The 16,355-nt window shown below is 39.3% G+C and overlaps 1 protein-coding gene across 4 annotated transcripts; it reads left to right on the top strand.

Moving 5' to 3' along the window:
- The first annotated feature begins 1 nt into the window (after position 1).
- Positions 2-8,160, top strand: LOC311146601 (DGAT1/2-independent enzyme synthesizing storage lipids-like). 4 transcript variants are annotated; one of them, XM_084183123.1, is made up of 8 exons: positions 2-91; positions 3,108-3,167; positions 3,781-4,175; positions 5,134-5,301; positions 5,821-6,014; positions 6,216-6,276; positions 6,360-6,499; positions 6,639-8,160. In XM_084183123.1, the coding sequence occupies exons 3-8, from the start codon at positions 3,851-3,853 to the stop codon at positions 6,741-6,743; spliced, it is 993 nt and encodes a 330-aa protein (XP_084039249.1). In that variant the 5' UTR covers positions 2-91; positions 3,108-3,167; positions 3,781-3,850; the 3' UTR covers positions 6,744-8,160. The 4 variants fall into 4 exon arrangements, with proteins under 4 accessions (XP_084039249.1, XP_084039251.1, XP_084039250.1 ...); XM_084183125.1 differs by having other exon boundaries at positions 36-91; positions 3,108-3,125; XM_084183124.1 differs by lacking the exon at positions 2-91 and adding an exon at positions 724-821.
- The last annotated feature ends 8,195 nt before the right edge of the window (positions 8,161-16,355 follow it).

The raw sequence follows: 16,355 nt of genomic DNA, 5'->3' as shown, positions 1-16,355 counted from the left end.
CTGGTTGTGTCACATGAATAAGGTACCGGGTGAACCAGGACAAAAAATATCAGGAATCTTCCTCCTCTCGACCTACCAACGGGATCCAAACGTATGTAATGATTTCATAAAAATATTGTATTGTTATTTATACAATACTAGTATTGGTGTCTATGCAGTGGATGTTCTTAGCTTTTGCTCGTGTCAAGGCTAGTTGAGGTAATTTATTATAGCTAGTCTCAAGAAGTAGGCTAGCTAGCCAGCTAACCTGCTAATTTATTAGCTGTGTAAATTAGCAAATCAGCTTGCTAATCGAGGGAAATGCCGATCCGAAATAATCAACAACTTTTTCATTATTAGGCTGTCTAGGTATGAAGTGAATTTTAAGATGCAGCTACTTGGATATCTAGTAGTCAGTTGTGTCACTCAGAGGTGTCAGACTAACGCCTTAGTTAGCACTGTAACTAGCTCAGTCAGCTGTCAAATACGGGGTGGCTCTCCAATGGACAGCAGCTGGGTCTGGTGGTCTGCTGATGGTGCTTTCAAGACAACTGGGAACTCCGAAAATACGAGGTCAAATCATGACATCAGTGATCTTCAGGTCGGAAAGTCGGAGTTCTAGAAAGAGGCCCGAGTTCCCGAGTTGGATTACCGTTCAAAACGATTTTTCCCAGTCGGAGTTCCCAGTTGTTTTGAACGCAGCATGAGTTCATAGAAGGGTTGGCTGACTACGTCACGAAATTGACCCGCCCGCATAGATGTGGCCAGAAGCCGTGCGTTATTATGATTCGGAATGGTCAGATAGCTAGTAACAATGACATGAAGCTGGCATGTGGGGAATCGTAAGTGGCTCGTTTCAGCAAGTGTTATCTTGTTGTTGATACCATGTCTTGTTTTGAGGTGTTTTGACTGATTTCATGTCAATGCTAATATAGCAAAAAAATACACTAGTTAGCTAACCAACAACTCCAACGACGTATTTGAGAGACAAGTGCTCATTGTGCAAATGTATTTATGTTTTCAATAAACATCTGGAGACTAAATATTGTTTACATGTTGTCAATAATCTAAGCCAACCCCGTCTTTTTTGCCCCATAGTTGTGCAGGGGTCGGTTTTGTTGCTAAACAACCAACCCGTCTATAGCCCAAAGGCCAGCACATGGCGATATTGAGACGTTTCATTACAGGCAAAGGGAATCCATGCAGCCGGCTATACACTCATATCCCCCGTGGACCGGTCCGTACATAAAACATTCGCCATTCAGCCTGCAAAGGCGTCGTTTCCCTCCTTAACTTGATTTAATAGCGAGAAGGCAGAAAAAAACGGGGGAAATATGCATACTTTCTTGATGAAACACCATTTTCCACCACCATGCTAGAGTGGCTAAATGCTAGTCCCAGATGTGACGGTTCGCGTTCAGCCAATCAGGTTGCAGCAGTCTGTTTTTTACCGTTTGTCTGAACAAATGACTGTGTATATGATCACGTGACACCATTCGTTCCTATGAGAAGACTCAATAGCCTTTGAAGTCGGTTAAAAGGTAGACTCAGCCATATGATGTAGATGCAGAAAGTAAACATTATGGTGGGTCCGTTTCCGCAACAACTAAGCGTGTTGAAATAGAGCAATGCTACCCAACCTGAGCCCGACGGGCCCCGACATTATACATCGGGTTAGGGCCGGGTAGGGCCTGTTTTTCATCAATAACTAGGGTACCTGCTAGGCATCACTAAATTGATCACTAACATTTTGAAGCTGAGCCATTTGATTGTGTGCTGCTGCGCAGTACAGTCACATGACTAAGATTATAACATGGTGTCAGAAGTGCCTCAACCTCATCAAATATAAGACAGGTGAGATTATGAAAAAAAAAGTTTTGTCAGATTTGAGTAACAAAGTAGCTAGCAGCTAAGTGCTCTCATGTCTCTTCATTGAGCAGAGCAGCCCAAGCAGAGCTGTTGCTATGGATACTCACAGACTCAGAGCAGCCATGAGCAGAGCGCATGCAGAGAGGAGCAGCTAATGGATTTACTAACGGAGTAAGTTATTTTTGATTTCGGGTTTCGGGTTTCGGGCAGGGCCAGGCGTTAAATTTGGCAGAAGCAATCGTGCCTGGGTAGGGTAGGGCCTGAACGTTGCGTGCATGGGTAGGGCTTAAAATTCATGCCTGTGCAGGGCTCTACGTTGAAGCTCGAGGCTCAATTTCTCTGCTGTTTTGGTGCCCTGGCTACCATGCTGTGAACAGCGTGACGTGAACCTGTGCACATGCACAGAAATTGTGTGTGACTGTGTGAGAGCGAAGTCTTGCATCTCGCTCATCTGCGGTGCTGCTCGTGGCAACTTCACTGAGTCTACCTTTAAGATGGTATCTCATGGAGACAACATGCACAGTTTGAGCTACTCCAGGAAGTGACATTGCAGGCTAGCTCAGTGCCCTCCATTGAGTAACTCAAGTTGAAGACCGACCGGGGTACTGCAGTCTGCCATTAGCAACTCAATTATCCTCATAACTTGTTCTGTTTTAGATTTTTTAATAATCCGTTCAAGGAAGTACATCTGGTGTATTAGAAGCAATTATTGGTACCATGATTGGTTCGAAACATTTTCTTATTTACGCGAAGATTGACCACGAAGATCGCAATTTTTCAATTCACTATAATGGGGATCCTGTTTTCTGCTAACAATGCCTGCAGTTGCGCGATCAGCTATGAACTTTCGTGGCTTCAATGAGAGGGGGAAGTTGTTCTCCCCTGGTCTGAACGCTGTGCGCAATATCAGGAAGTTGCATTAGCCACCATCGCATGGTGCTGAAAAAGGTGTTTCATAAAGAAAGTACGCATATTTCCCCCCCCTTTTTAAAAAATGCCTACTCGCCATTAAATTGAGTTAAGGAGGAAATGTACGCTTTTGCAGCCTGAATGGAGAATGTTTTATGTACAAACCGGTCCACGTATAGCCGACTGCATGGATTCCCTTTGGACGGTAAGATGAAACGTCTCAATATCGCCATCTGCTGGCCATGGGTGAACCAGAAATGTTTTAATAATAATAATAATAGTGGGATTTCTTGCTTCCTCTTCCGTCTCTGATTGTGTGAATGGCTTGACCCTTTACTTTTGTCTTTCAGGTGTTTCATGTGAGCCTGGTATGATCTGTCCTCAGTACTATTTACACTGGAAGAAAAAGGGTTTGTGAAACGTCTACCAAAATGTAGAGTCGCCCTGGCTAAGTGTCTACTAAATGACAAAAATGTAAATCTAAAAAAAATTGTCACATGCTCCAGATAGGTGCAGTGAAATGTGTTATTTTACAGGGTCAGCCATAGTAGTAAGGCGCCCTGGAGCAAATTAGGGTTAAGTGCCTTGCTCAAGAGCACATCAAAATATTTTTCTCCTTGTCGGCTCGGTTATTCGAACCAGCAACCTTTCAGTTACTGGCCCAAAGCTCTAACCGCTAGGCTACCTGCCGCCTAAAACATGTACTTTTTAATTCAGTGATGATACAAATGCAACCATTTGATTACTTGCAATTTGTGTTGCTTCTGAAGTAGCCGCACCTCATCTAGCTAACTTGATTGTTCAGTTTATAAATGCATGCTGATTTGTTTATTTCAGAATCAGCATGGTGTGTAAAATATTTATATTGAGTTTAATAGATACTGTATGGCAATGTATTTTTTCTATCCGATTCCCACTTCAATGTTTGCTCTCTGTCTTTGCAGAACAAACATTAATATGAATGTATTGGACTGTACTGAAATATCACCTTTTTAGCCCTCTTCTCTCTATTCTGTACTCCAGGCCTGCCCATTGGCAGATGGTATCCTTATTCGACTTGGCTTCCTCTGGGAGAGGCTAACTGTGTGGCAGTATGTCAAATGGGAACGAGTCCTGCATGTTCAGAGATGGAGCCGAGTTTGTGGCCTGCATCTTTCACGCATTTGAGGAATGGTCAGGACTAGGACCCCTGGAAGACTATCTGAGCTATCTGGAGTACCTGGCCTGGGTTTTCACCCCTCTGGTCGTTGTTTTCATCCTGCCCTTCCTCATTGTGATCCTCCTCTACTTCTCCATCCTCTTCCTCCATGTGTACAAACACAAGAACCAGCTCAGGGAGGCCTACTCCAACAACCTGTGGGATGGTGCTAGGAAAACTCTGGCAACGTTGTGGGATGGCCACGGGTTCATATGGCACGGTATTTATATATATATATTTATATATATACAGTGAGCTCCAAAAGTATTGGGACAGTGACAATTTTGTTGTTGTTTTGGCTCTGTACTCCAGCACTTTAGATTTGAAATGATACCATGACTATGAGGTTGAAGTGCAGACTGTCAGCTTTAATTTGAGGGTATTTTCATCCATATCGGGTGAAGCCAAGGTATTTACCTCCCCTACACCGCTAATGATGACAGATGGTGTCATCTTTGAAGCTTTAACATGCGTCGCCGATCTGCTGCCTGGGAGGGAGGCTAAGGTTGTCAGGCGGGGCCCCTAGGTGCCGCAGTGCCACTATGTAAGCCATGATGGGTGTGTTACAGTGTTTAGGGATGGAGATGTATAGAGTTGTCCTCTTTTTCCCCATCTCTGTATTCTCACACCTCTGTAGTCTCACCTGCCTGTCAATCAGTCATGGGACATGGATTCATTTTCCTCAATGATTGGGTCCATAGTTACAGTGAGCTCCAAAAGTATTTGGACTGTGACCTGTTTTGTTTTGGCTCTGTACTCCAGCACTTAGGAATGATACAATGACTATGAGGGTGAAGTGCAGACTGTCAGCTTTAATTTGAGGGTATTTTCATCCATATCGGGTGAACCGTTTAGAAATGACAGCACTTTCTGTACGTAGACCCCCCCATTTTAGGGGGCCAAAAATATTGGGACAAATTCACTTATGTGTCTATTGAAGTAATCAAAAGTTTAGTATTTGGTCCCATATTCCTAGCTCGCAATGATTACTTCAAACTTGTTGGATGCATTTGTTGTTTGTTTTGGTTGTGTTTCAGATTATTTTGTGCCCAATAGAAATTAATGGTAAATAATGTATTGTGCCATTTTGGAGTCACTTTTATTGTATAATATAATATAATATGTTTCTAAACACTTCTACATTAATGTGGATGCTACCATATTCCTTTTCTTGACAGGATATGAAATCCATGGTATGGAGAAGATTCCAGATGAAGGAGCAGCTCTTATAGTCTATTATCATGGGGCTATTCCCATTGACTATTATTACTTTCTGGCAAATGTAATCATTCAGAAGGGACGTATTGTTCACTCAGTCGCTGATCACTTTCTGTTCAAAGTTCCAGGTAAGATCTTCACAGATCCATTTCCCAGTATCTAAATATAAAGGTGGAGATGTTTTATTCAGGATATGTTCCCTCTATGTAGTTGGACAATTCAGTGTACTGTATGTAGCCTACAGCTGCCTTAGTCTATTCTTACTACATGAGATACTAAGGCTGCGTTTACACTGGCAGCCCAATTCTGATCTTTTTTTCAGTAATTGGTCTTTTGACCAATCCGATCAGCTCTGAAAAAGATCTGACGCAAAATATCTGATGTGGGCCCCGTGTAGCTCAGTTGGTAGAGCGTGGCACTTGCAACGCCAGGGTTGTGGGTTCGATTCCCACGGGCGGCCAGTATGAAAAAAATAATAATTATGTATGCACTCACTAACTGTAAGTCGCTCTGGATAAGAGCGTCTGCTAAATGACTGAAATGTGATTGGTCAAAATACAAAAAAAATGAAAAAATAGCAGAATTGGGCTGCCTGTGTAAACGCAGCCTTGGACACTAAAAGCATGACCTGGTATTCTTCTCTGTAGGGTTCAAGCTGCTGTTGGAGGTGTTCAGTGTGATCCATGGGCCCCAGGAGGAGTGTGTGAAGGCCCTGAAAAGTGGCCACCTCCTGGGCATCTCTCCTGGAGGCGTGAGGGAGGCCCTCCTCAGTGACGAGACCTATCCACTTGTCTGGGGGAAGAGAAAGGGCTTCGCACAAGTGGCTATCGATTCCAAAGTGGTACATATTGTTTTTTGTCTCCTTCTGTCTTTGTTCCCAAATGGCACCCTATTCCCTATATAGTGTACTACCTTTAACCAGAGCTCTATGGTGGTCTGGAGCCCTATAGGTAATAGGGTGTCATTTGGAGACAGACGCAGTGCATGTCACTTTCCTCTTACAAAGGAGCATCACTTAAATGTTTGTCTTTATATTTTTTAGCCAATAATTCCAATGTTTACTCAAAACGTCAGGGAAGGATTCCGATCTCTCGGCGGGTTAAGTAAGTATGCTTAACTATTCATTTTAATTACAGTGTAACTAATAGAAGCGCATAAATTAACTTCAAAATGTTATATTTCTCAGGCTTTTTCAGATGGTCGTATGAAAAGTTCCGCATGCCTATGGCCCCTGTCTATGGAGGTTTTCCTGTGAAGTTTCGTACATACTTAGGTGACCCCATCCCATATGACCCTAACATTAGTGCAGCAGAATTAGCTGAAAAGGTAAGACATTATGCAACTGTGGCATATATCTGTAATTCAATGGCTACTTACTGTCTGAAATGTAGTGCACACAAAAGTCAAATGATTGGGAAAGATGGGGTCGGAGTGAATTTTCCTAATCTTTCTTTCTGATTTGCAGACCAAGCAAGCAGTTCAAGCACTCATTGACAGACACCAAATCATTCCTGGGAATGTCCTTCGAGCATTACTAGAGCGATTCCACAGCAGGCATAAAGAAAAATAGCATTTTGAATAGCTGTAAGGAATAGCCTTTATTTTGTTAGATGAAGCAGTTACTTATTTTGAAGACAAACTGTTACATATTGAAAGTGTGATCAATTGTATGGTTAACTACAGATTTGGATCTTAGTTTGAGCCAGTCTCCTACAGCAGGAAAATAATACAGCAGCAACAGGAAATGTGAATTATTATGTGGATTATAATGAATGGACATTTTTGTAGCGGTTGATACATTTTTCGTAAGGAAAAGCCTTTTTTAACCTCAAATACAGTACAAGTTTTACATTTCCTGGAAAGTTCTCCTGCAACAGGCTGATCAAATTAAGATCCCTCACCTGTACATTATTATTGTAGGTGTATCTTCAGGAGCTTTTTGCACTCAGTTTTTGTCACAAAACAACATGTACAGAAGGTAAATTGTGAAGGTATAATACACCATACAACTGTAATTATGTCAAATGTGCAAATTGAAGAAATTGTATAGTGTGTGTTTTTCTTCTGAAACTCGTCAGTCTATTCTTGTTCTGAGAAATGAAGGCTATTCCATGCAAGGAATTGCCAAGAAACAGAAGATCTCGTACAACGCTGTGTACTACAAGAATAGACTGACGAGTTTCAGAAGAAAGTTATTTGTTTCTGGCCATTTTGAGCCTGTAATCGAACCCACAATTGCTGATGCTCCAGATACTCAACTAGTCTCAAGAAGGCTAGTTTTATTACTTCTTTAATCAGCACAACAGTTTTCAGCTGTGCTAACATAATTGCAAAAGGGTTTTCTAATGATCAATTAGCCTTTTAAAATGATAAACTTGGATTAGCAAACACAACGTGCCATTGGAACACAGGACTGATGAGATGAGAATGGGCCTCTGTACGCCTATGTAGATATTCCATTACAAATCAGCCGTTTCCAGCTACAATAGCCATTTACAACATTAACAATTTCTACACTGTATTTCGGATCAATTTTATGTTATTTTAATGGACCAAAAAATTGCTTTTCTTTCGAAAACAAGGACATTTCTAAGTGATCCCAAACTTTTTAACGGTAGTGTATATACTTTGATTCCACAATTGATTTGCACACATTGTTCTTTGTTCCACCACTGCCAATAATTTATATTTAAGAGGCCTTTATTTTGCTTAACAACTGCAAATATTGAAATAATACAGCAATTGCTATATAGGAAGCAATATAGGTATGAAGACTGGGCAGCTTTATTTCCTTTCACCTGGGTACAATGTTTGCCATTTGATTTAAATAGTTGTGTAATTTCCCACAAAAAATGTGTGTACATTGTGTAGAATTATGTAAGTATGTACTGTAATTGTAGCCTATGCACTTTTTAAATCTATTAAGGTCCATTATGAAACAGGACAGAAATGATTTGTAATGTTAAAATAAATATATTTTATTATGAGCTTTGTGTGTTACTTTCTGTCATTTATGTTATTACAAAATACTTGTTATACTTAAACAACTGAAATGGAGCAACATACAGCTATGCCAAGATATTTGGTAAGTGGTTTTGTAAAAAATATTTTATTACATTTTACTTCCATAAACCTGGGTAACTTTTCAATACGACTTTAATCAAGTAATTATTTAAGGCCTATGAATCAAATGTAACTAATGTGCAAAAGTTAGCTAATGTGTAGCCTATTCTAAAACACGTTTAGTGCATTTCTCTGGACTAAAATGTTGTGGCGCTAAACCTGAAGTATTCTGCTTACAGGACGAGCAGAGTTTTGATTGTTGTTTGAGATTGCTCAGAAATGTACTTTGTGTAGTGTGGCTAGATGGTAGCTGTACTTTCCATGGTTATTGTGTATGTGTATAATTTATTAAATGTTATTTTGATTTTCAGTACAAGAAAAATGGTACTGTGTTTAGTAGCGTATTGTAAGCCGATGTGGGCTGGGTACCGGTAGGTGTATGACACTTAAATAAATCAGATCAATAAAAAAAAAAACACTTTACTTGTGTTGACTTAAAATGCTGCCCAATGAAGGCAATCCAATAGTGAGAATTAAATAATATTTTTGATAAAGAATGATAGATTTCTCCAATGGCTTCTTGGGGTTATTTCTCGGCACAAACTTCATCACACACACATACACACCACAAGCTCAAAGAGTGTTATACTACATTGTTACTACTCTTAACGGAGCGAAACTGCTTTGGTTTGTCTCAGAAATGCCCTCCTACTTAAACTCAAGCCTGAAGAGATCTGAGATATAGAACATTGTTGGCATCCACACCACAACACATACAGTACTGGACAGCTTATATCAGTCCAGTACTGCCTAGGCTTTGCCCCCTGTGCAGCTCTCCCTGCCTGTCCTGTGCGATGTCCTGTTCACCGTATTAGCCTCTGGTTGTCTGATGTAGCCATTGCCTGCATCCTAAATGGCTCCCTATACCCTATAATGCACTACGTTTGACCGGATCCCTATAGGGTGCCATTTTGGGTGCACATATTGTCTGTGGAGGCTTGGAGTGCTTCAGTCATCCTCTGGAATGGTGGGGACTATTAGCTATTGTTTCGTTTCTGTAATGGTATTATGTATTGTACTGTATGCCATGTTGTAGCCTACTGAGCCTCTTAATCAGGCATTGAAGAAGACTTGCTGTTAGATGTTTATGTCCTACACTAGGGATCATCAACTAGATTCAGCCAAGGGACCGGAACATAATTTCTAATAATTTGTAGACTGCAAATTGACCACAAGAAGCCCAAACAGATATTATATTTGACTAAAACATAATCATTTCAAATCTTGCTTAGATTTGTATGTGATCACATGCAGTGCTTTCAGAAAGTATTCCTACCCCTTGACTTGTTCCACATTTTGTTGTGTTACAGCCTGAATTCAGTCAGAATTTTCTCAGACATCTACAAACAATACCCCATAATGACAAAGTAAAAACATGTTTTTAGTAATTTTAGCACATTTATTGAAAATCAAATACAGAAATATCTCATTTACATAAGTATTCACACCCCTGAGTCAATACATGTTAGAATCACCTTTGGCAGCGATTACAGCTGTGAGTCTTTCTGGGTAAGTCTCTAAGAGCTTTGCACACCTGGATTGTACAATATTTGTACATAACATTCTTCAAACACTGTCAAGTTGGTTGTTGAACGGAGTTAAGAAGGACACCTGTATCTTTGTAGTGTCTGGGTATTTTGATACACCATCCAAAGTGTAAATAATAACTTCACCATGCTCAAAGGAATATTCAATGTCTGCTTTTTTGTTTTTTGTTTTTTACCCATCTACCAATAGGTGCCCTTCTTTGCGAGGCATTGGAAAACCTCCTTGGTCTTTGTGGTTGAATCTGTGTTTGTAACTCACTGCTCGACTGAGGGACCTTACAGATAATTCTATGTGTGGTGTACAGATATGAGGTAGTCATTCAAAAATCATGTTAAACATTATTACTGTGCACATCCATGCAACTTATTATGTGACTTAAGCACATTTTTACTCATCAACTTATTTAGGCTTGCCATAACAAAGGTGTTGAATACTTATTGACTCAAGACATTTCAGCTTTTCATTTTTAATTAATTTGTAAACATTTATACTTTCTACTTTGATATTATGGGGTATTGTGTGTATGCCAGTGACACAAAATCTCAATTTAATCCATTTTAAATTCAGGCTGTAACACAACAAAATGTGGAAAAACTCAAGGGGTGTGAATACTTTCTGAATGCACTTTATATCTCTCTATTATGTGTGGGAAAACTTTGGAACAGATTTTCAAAATAAAAATCACTTGGAGCTGATTTGCTGGTGTTTTTACAGTCTTTTATGCCCACAAATAAAATGTTTTTTGGGGGGAGGGCTCAGCAAACTTGGGGGGCCAGTTGAGGAACCCTGTCCTTAACTGTTCCCTGCTGGTGCATAACTGCTATCCTACACAACAAGTTCATTATGCAGAGATACAGCCTCTTCAATAATGAATGAAGAGGTAAATTGCACCTATTATCTAGTATGTTATCATGGAAATTTATTTCCACACACCTACCTATTTGCATACTGTACACACACGGTATTGAAAGCCAAGAACTCAATGCACTCAAATGTCTATAAATGTGCTGTTCTTTTTTTCAGTTACTGCCCATTCTGCAAACACTGCATTATATTAATAACAATGCTGTTGGAATGCTGTATAACCAGTGGCTCTAGTGAAAATATATTAGCCATAGTATAATAGACATTACCATATTATAGCCTACTCATATCTTCTAGACTTGCATACACATAATGTGACAACCTGTGTTAACAAAACCAAAATTAACTAAGTGGAGGCTGACAAAATGACCACAGTGTACTTTATTAAATTAATTTTGGTACTTTGTGTTGCATTAGAATCAAATAAAAATTTACAAAATTCCAATATATACAAAAATGTCATGTTCTGTTTTAATTCTTCAATTTACAATAACATTTGTTTTGATCCGATTTAATGCAGTTTAAGCACTTCAGACTTTCATCACACAATGCAACTTACTTAAAGACCAATAATGAACAGTTTTTTTGTATTTTGCATTTTTGTCATTTAATACATCACATACACCACACTATTTTAATCTGTATTACATCATATGTAACTGCCATCTTGTGGCGGCGACCTCTAGTCAACAGACACCCTTCACAATCAGGACTTCGAGAGGAATGTTCTTTTAACATATACATTTGCATACATTTATTTACAGTTAGATAGTTTTGTTTTTCAATTACTATTGTGATCTTCCATTTGCAACTGAGACACTAAGGACATCTGTACATTATGCTTTAGAAGTCAAACAAAATGGAATGCCATTATTCCTATGTTCATTCGTTACTGTGCTTGTACTAATGTGCTATAGGCTACAGTAGGGGTGGAGTAGTATCATACAGTACATCACTGCTATTCGTCTACATTACTAGTATCTAATGTTGATGTATACCTCAGAACAAAACTCAACCACCAATCAAATCTCTCAATCAGACAATAAATAATAGAAGTTCCTTTATTTATTTTTTGCCTTCAGTATGACCTGCTACAAGAAGGACAGGTCCATTTTTGGGTAAAGGTCAAGGGTGCCCATTTAAACTGTGAGCTTATAGGTCTATCTTGCATCATGGAGAATGATATAATAGTATAAGCACAGTAACTATATAGAAACACAATGCTATTGGGCCCTGAACAGAGAACTTTGATAAACCTAGAGACCACTTTGATCATCATAACCACACAACCAGGGGTAAGGTACACAAAAACAAATCCTTATGAGATTGAAAGACATAAAACAAACGCATAAATGTTTTCTTAAGGCAAACGAAACAGATAAAAGCAGCTTAAATCGTCACAACCATGAATTCCTCTTAAACAATAAGTGGGTTTGTTGACAAGTGCATTTTCCTGTTGTCTCAGTCTGCTGTCTGATGCACTTACAGTAGTAAACAGAATACCCTCCACCATCAAAACACTGAACACCATATCATTTGTTTCACATTTACATTTATGATCTTGGTACGAAGATCAATATATTATTGTGTATCACTGATGTCAGAGGAGGGTATTCTGTTCAGAAACCAAGTTGAGGTAGGTATATGTACAATTTCCACACTATTTCAGAGATGATGATGAACAATGTTAGTCTGAGATTCAACCCTGGATGTGCTAACGAAAAAATTAACAAATAAACAAAGAATAAGAAACCATCCTGAAATGTTTAGAAGTGTTTCTGTATAGATGGGTTTTACAGATGGTGTAATAATCATTTCATAATTATCACCCACAAGACCAAATGACATTCTCTCACTCAGTTGTGACAACAGGGAATGTATTTTCAATGTACTAATAATGACTCATTTGACCTTTTCTGACCCTATAAAAGTGACTGACACATATTCATATTTGACCCTAAGCTCAACCCTACTATTTTCTAAAGATAGAACAACATTCAGAAATGGTAGAATTGTCGTATTAGGGGTGATGTATAGAGGAGGCCACTAGGTGCTCATTTGGATGGGACTAACAGCAGTTGTTGTATCTGTTAATTATTCTCAGTATACATGGATACTGAGGAAGCCTATGTGGATATCGCTGTATGAGGACACACAGACGCACCACTATTCTGCCAAATATGACTTCAGTTTAGTCTAGTTGTGACCACAATAAATCATCAACACTGGGACCCCCACTGGAAATGAAAACAGCAGTTGAAAGCAAACAACGTGATATGAGAAAAACAAGATAACATCTCATGTTAACATGGATCAGATTGAGTAAAGGGATGCACAGCGAGAGAGAGAGACGTGCAGGGTTGACATTAAGAGAATAATATACTAAATGTTTTATTTATGAGGAGAACCTTCGCAAGTGACCTTCAATGATTCACTAGTTGATGATGAGCAATTCATTTTACCTCAAGTTTATCATCAGTGGCAGACCTAAATAAGAGATCCTAAGTAGCAGTGTAGCCTTGTTTCTTCTAAAACAACCACAAAATCTGTAGCTCACGTCCTCCTCATTCTCACAAAGGCTTTGTAATTACTGACTTAAAAAAATGTGCTAAGAATTAAAGAGCCTCTCCCCATTGATTAAAATATATTATCTTGTATCAAACTATTGATAATGATGACAAACATATGTCTAGATCTATCTCCCTAATCCACTGGGCACAGATGTCAGTTCAATGTTCAGATTTGATTGATATATGCAGTGGGGAATTAACAAAACATTGAGTCCATTTGTTGCATTTTGGTTTTGAAATTGGGTTAAAACGAGACAAAATGTTTATGTGATGAGTTTGTGCTCATCCAAGTAGTTTGGTCCTGCGTATAGAAGCCTTTTGTCATAAAATCTAATACACCCTGCAAAATTGTGTGTGTGCGTCGTCACAATACTGAATCCTGTTCTTTGACCACCATCCTCCATGCCACAGTGAGTGACAAAAGCCACAGTGTTGTGCCATTGATGATAATTTGCTAATTTCGAACCCTGTGCTTTCCTCAATTTCACCACTGCCATTTGGTTTCAGTCTTCATTGTAAATAAATAAAAGCATCTTATTTTAAATTCAACTCAAAACAGACCGGTTAATGAGAGAAACTGAAAAGATAAGAGTTGTTCTAATAAAGAGTGCCGCATCAATTAATTAATGTTGCTCCACACTGAATTCAACTCAGAAGTAAACAGAGCTGTGGACATGATTTTACCAAGTGCTTCTGCATGTATTACCAAAAATCCCTTTTTAGAGAGTCTCTTGGATGTGTAGCGGCATTCACTTCTGAATATTTAGTGGAGTTGAGTAAGACATACCACAGAACACAAGGGAACAGACATACTGTAACTAAGACAATTTGTGTGATGGCGCGGCAACAAGGCAAATTATGTGAAAGCAAAGTAAACCATGTTCAAATGAAGAATTACCCACATACTAACGTATATGAATACTTCAAATAATAAGACATTTCAACAAAAACAGTTGACCTAAAATAAATCTATACCATTCAGTAGAGATTAAAAATCTAGCTCTAATCGAACACAACAGGCACGTCTTACTGGACTAATCAGGAGCTTTTTCCCTCAAACTTTCACATTGAATGGCACGATTTCCTTTCGTCAATGTGCTCTGATTAATTCCACTGACAAGTTTTGTGCTTGTTTTTTTTCCCTCTCCTCCTTGTCATCCTCTTCTCTCCATACTTCAAATGAACAAGACAAAAAAAATAAGCGCTTGTGACCTAGAACTGAAAAAGAAGGTACAAACTTTCATTTTTGTGCAGACGCCTTTTCAAGATTTAAAGATACAATGTTCTTTTTTAGATATCACATCCACAGTCATAGTGCCTGGGGCTTAAGTCAGAGCACAAAGTTGAAACACTTTTTTTTACCTGCTCCAAACACCATCTTGACACCATTGATGTTGGGTGTTGACAGTCACAATGATATCAGTGGTATACGCCCTAGAATTCTTCTGTGTGGTACTGCTCTTGTGTTGAGTATAGGCTACAGCAGCAGTTTGCACCATAGGGCTGAAGTGCACATCTCTAGTTCCTTGCACTACAATATATAGCTGCAGACAAAATGACCACTGATTGTAGCATCTACACGTGCCCTCCTGTGCCATGCTTTGTCTCTCTCACACACACACACACGCACACACACACGCACACATGCACACACACACACACAAACGGATGGCAATACACTTTCACATCAGTTACATACAACGTTAGAAAGAATGTTGCATCTTTAATCTGACAGTACATCCTGCAGGTGCTTCAGTTATGAGAGTAGTTTGGCTGAAGTGGCTGCTTGTCTATGTCCTCCTCTCCTCCTCCTCTCATCCCCCTCTCCTCTCCTCTCCTCCTCCCCATACAGAACAGATCTGTGTGGCTCAGCTAGTAGACTGATCCTTTTCAGCCATACGGCAGCCCAGATCAGAGATGCACGAGACTGGACTGTAAATGGGAGCTTCTAGGAAGGTATATTTGTCCTGCTGCCTTTTAATCCAGGCAAGAACAAAGATGAGGTTTGTCCTTCAGTCTCTCCACAGTACATTAACATTTCGGTTTTATGTAGCATATAAACAGCATGATGCCCAGGTACAGTACTCTTTCTTCAATGTTGTATTCAAGTAAATAGTAGTTCTGCCCTGCCTGAATCTAGTACTGTCCAGTTACTGGCAGTCACAGCCACCGACCCACAGACTCAGTCCACACAATCCAGTAGTTTCAGACCTTTTGGCACTAGCACAACATGGCTGATGACATCAGAACTTAGGACCAGTACACATGTACAGTATGACAGACACAACTCTCTACTCATGTCGCTAATTACATCACAGAAATAACTAGAACCATCCTAATATGAATCAAGACCATTTGATTACCTTTTTTTCTTTTTGTTAATTAACACGTCCACTATGTATATCAGGGGATATTACTAGTATCTGTAAATGTTCAGTATATCTTTGCAGGTCTAAGATGGTGGTAGTAGAGATGACTATAGATATTTGAGATGCCGTAGGTAAACATTAGGAACCAGCAATGACCCTACATTGAGTACTTTGGTACTTTTGTCACATGAGGAGCATGTGTATGGTCTTCTGCTTGATTACACCTAGATGGCAGAGCTCAGACAACCTTCATAACGAACTGTTATAACCTATTATGAACCTTCATAACAACCTTTTATGAACCTTCATAACCCACCTATTATGAAGGGACATGAGGTCATTCATTGGAATGCTGCTTTCATTATGATAGACTATGGGGATAAATGTGTATTTGTGTGTGCAACAGCCTTTTATTAAATAAGAGATTCCCTGACGGACGTAATTAAAAAAAACAAGAGCAATAACGACAACATCAACCAAATAAACTCTGTTTAGAAAACATGAATATATCCCTCTGTCACAACTAGTAAGTTGTGCCTATTCTGAAGTTGTAACCATGACAACCAACATCATGGTTCAATACTAGTATGTATATAGAGAGCTCATAATGTATTATTGCCACGGTCCTGCTGTAAATCCGAGTTGATGGTATTACAGTTGAGCATTTCCATGGATCCATCATCCAGGCATCCAGGCAGCGGTGCAGGG

This window comes from Coregonus lavaretus (genome assembly GCF_964263955.1).
Source record: "Coregonus lavaretus genome assembly, chromosome: 19".
Lineage (NCBI taxonomy): Eukaryota > Metazoa > Chordata > Actinopteri > Salmoniformes > Salmonidae > Coregonus > Coregonus lavaretus.
The sequence above is the reverse complement of the archived record's forward strand: the minus strand, read 5'-3'. Positions and strand labels throughout refer to the sequence as shown.

What these genes read in the sequence shown, in the direction of transcription:
- LOC311146601 (XM_084183123.1), top strand. Translation starts at nt 3,851, where the DNA reads ATGTCAAATGGGAACGAGTCCTGCATGTTCAGAGATGGAGCCGAGTTT. An exon ending in CTTTCTGTTCAAAGTTCCAG is followed by an intron (nt 5,302 to 5,820) that starts GTAAGATCTTCA and finishes TCTTCTCTGTAG; the next exon opens with GGTTCAAGCTGCTGTTGGAG. An exon ending in TGGCTATCGATTCCAAAGTG is followed by an intron (nt 6,015 to 6,215) that starts GTACATATTGTT and finishes TATATTTTTTAG; the next exon opens with CCAATAATTCCAATGTTTAC.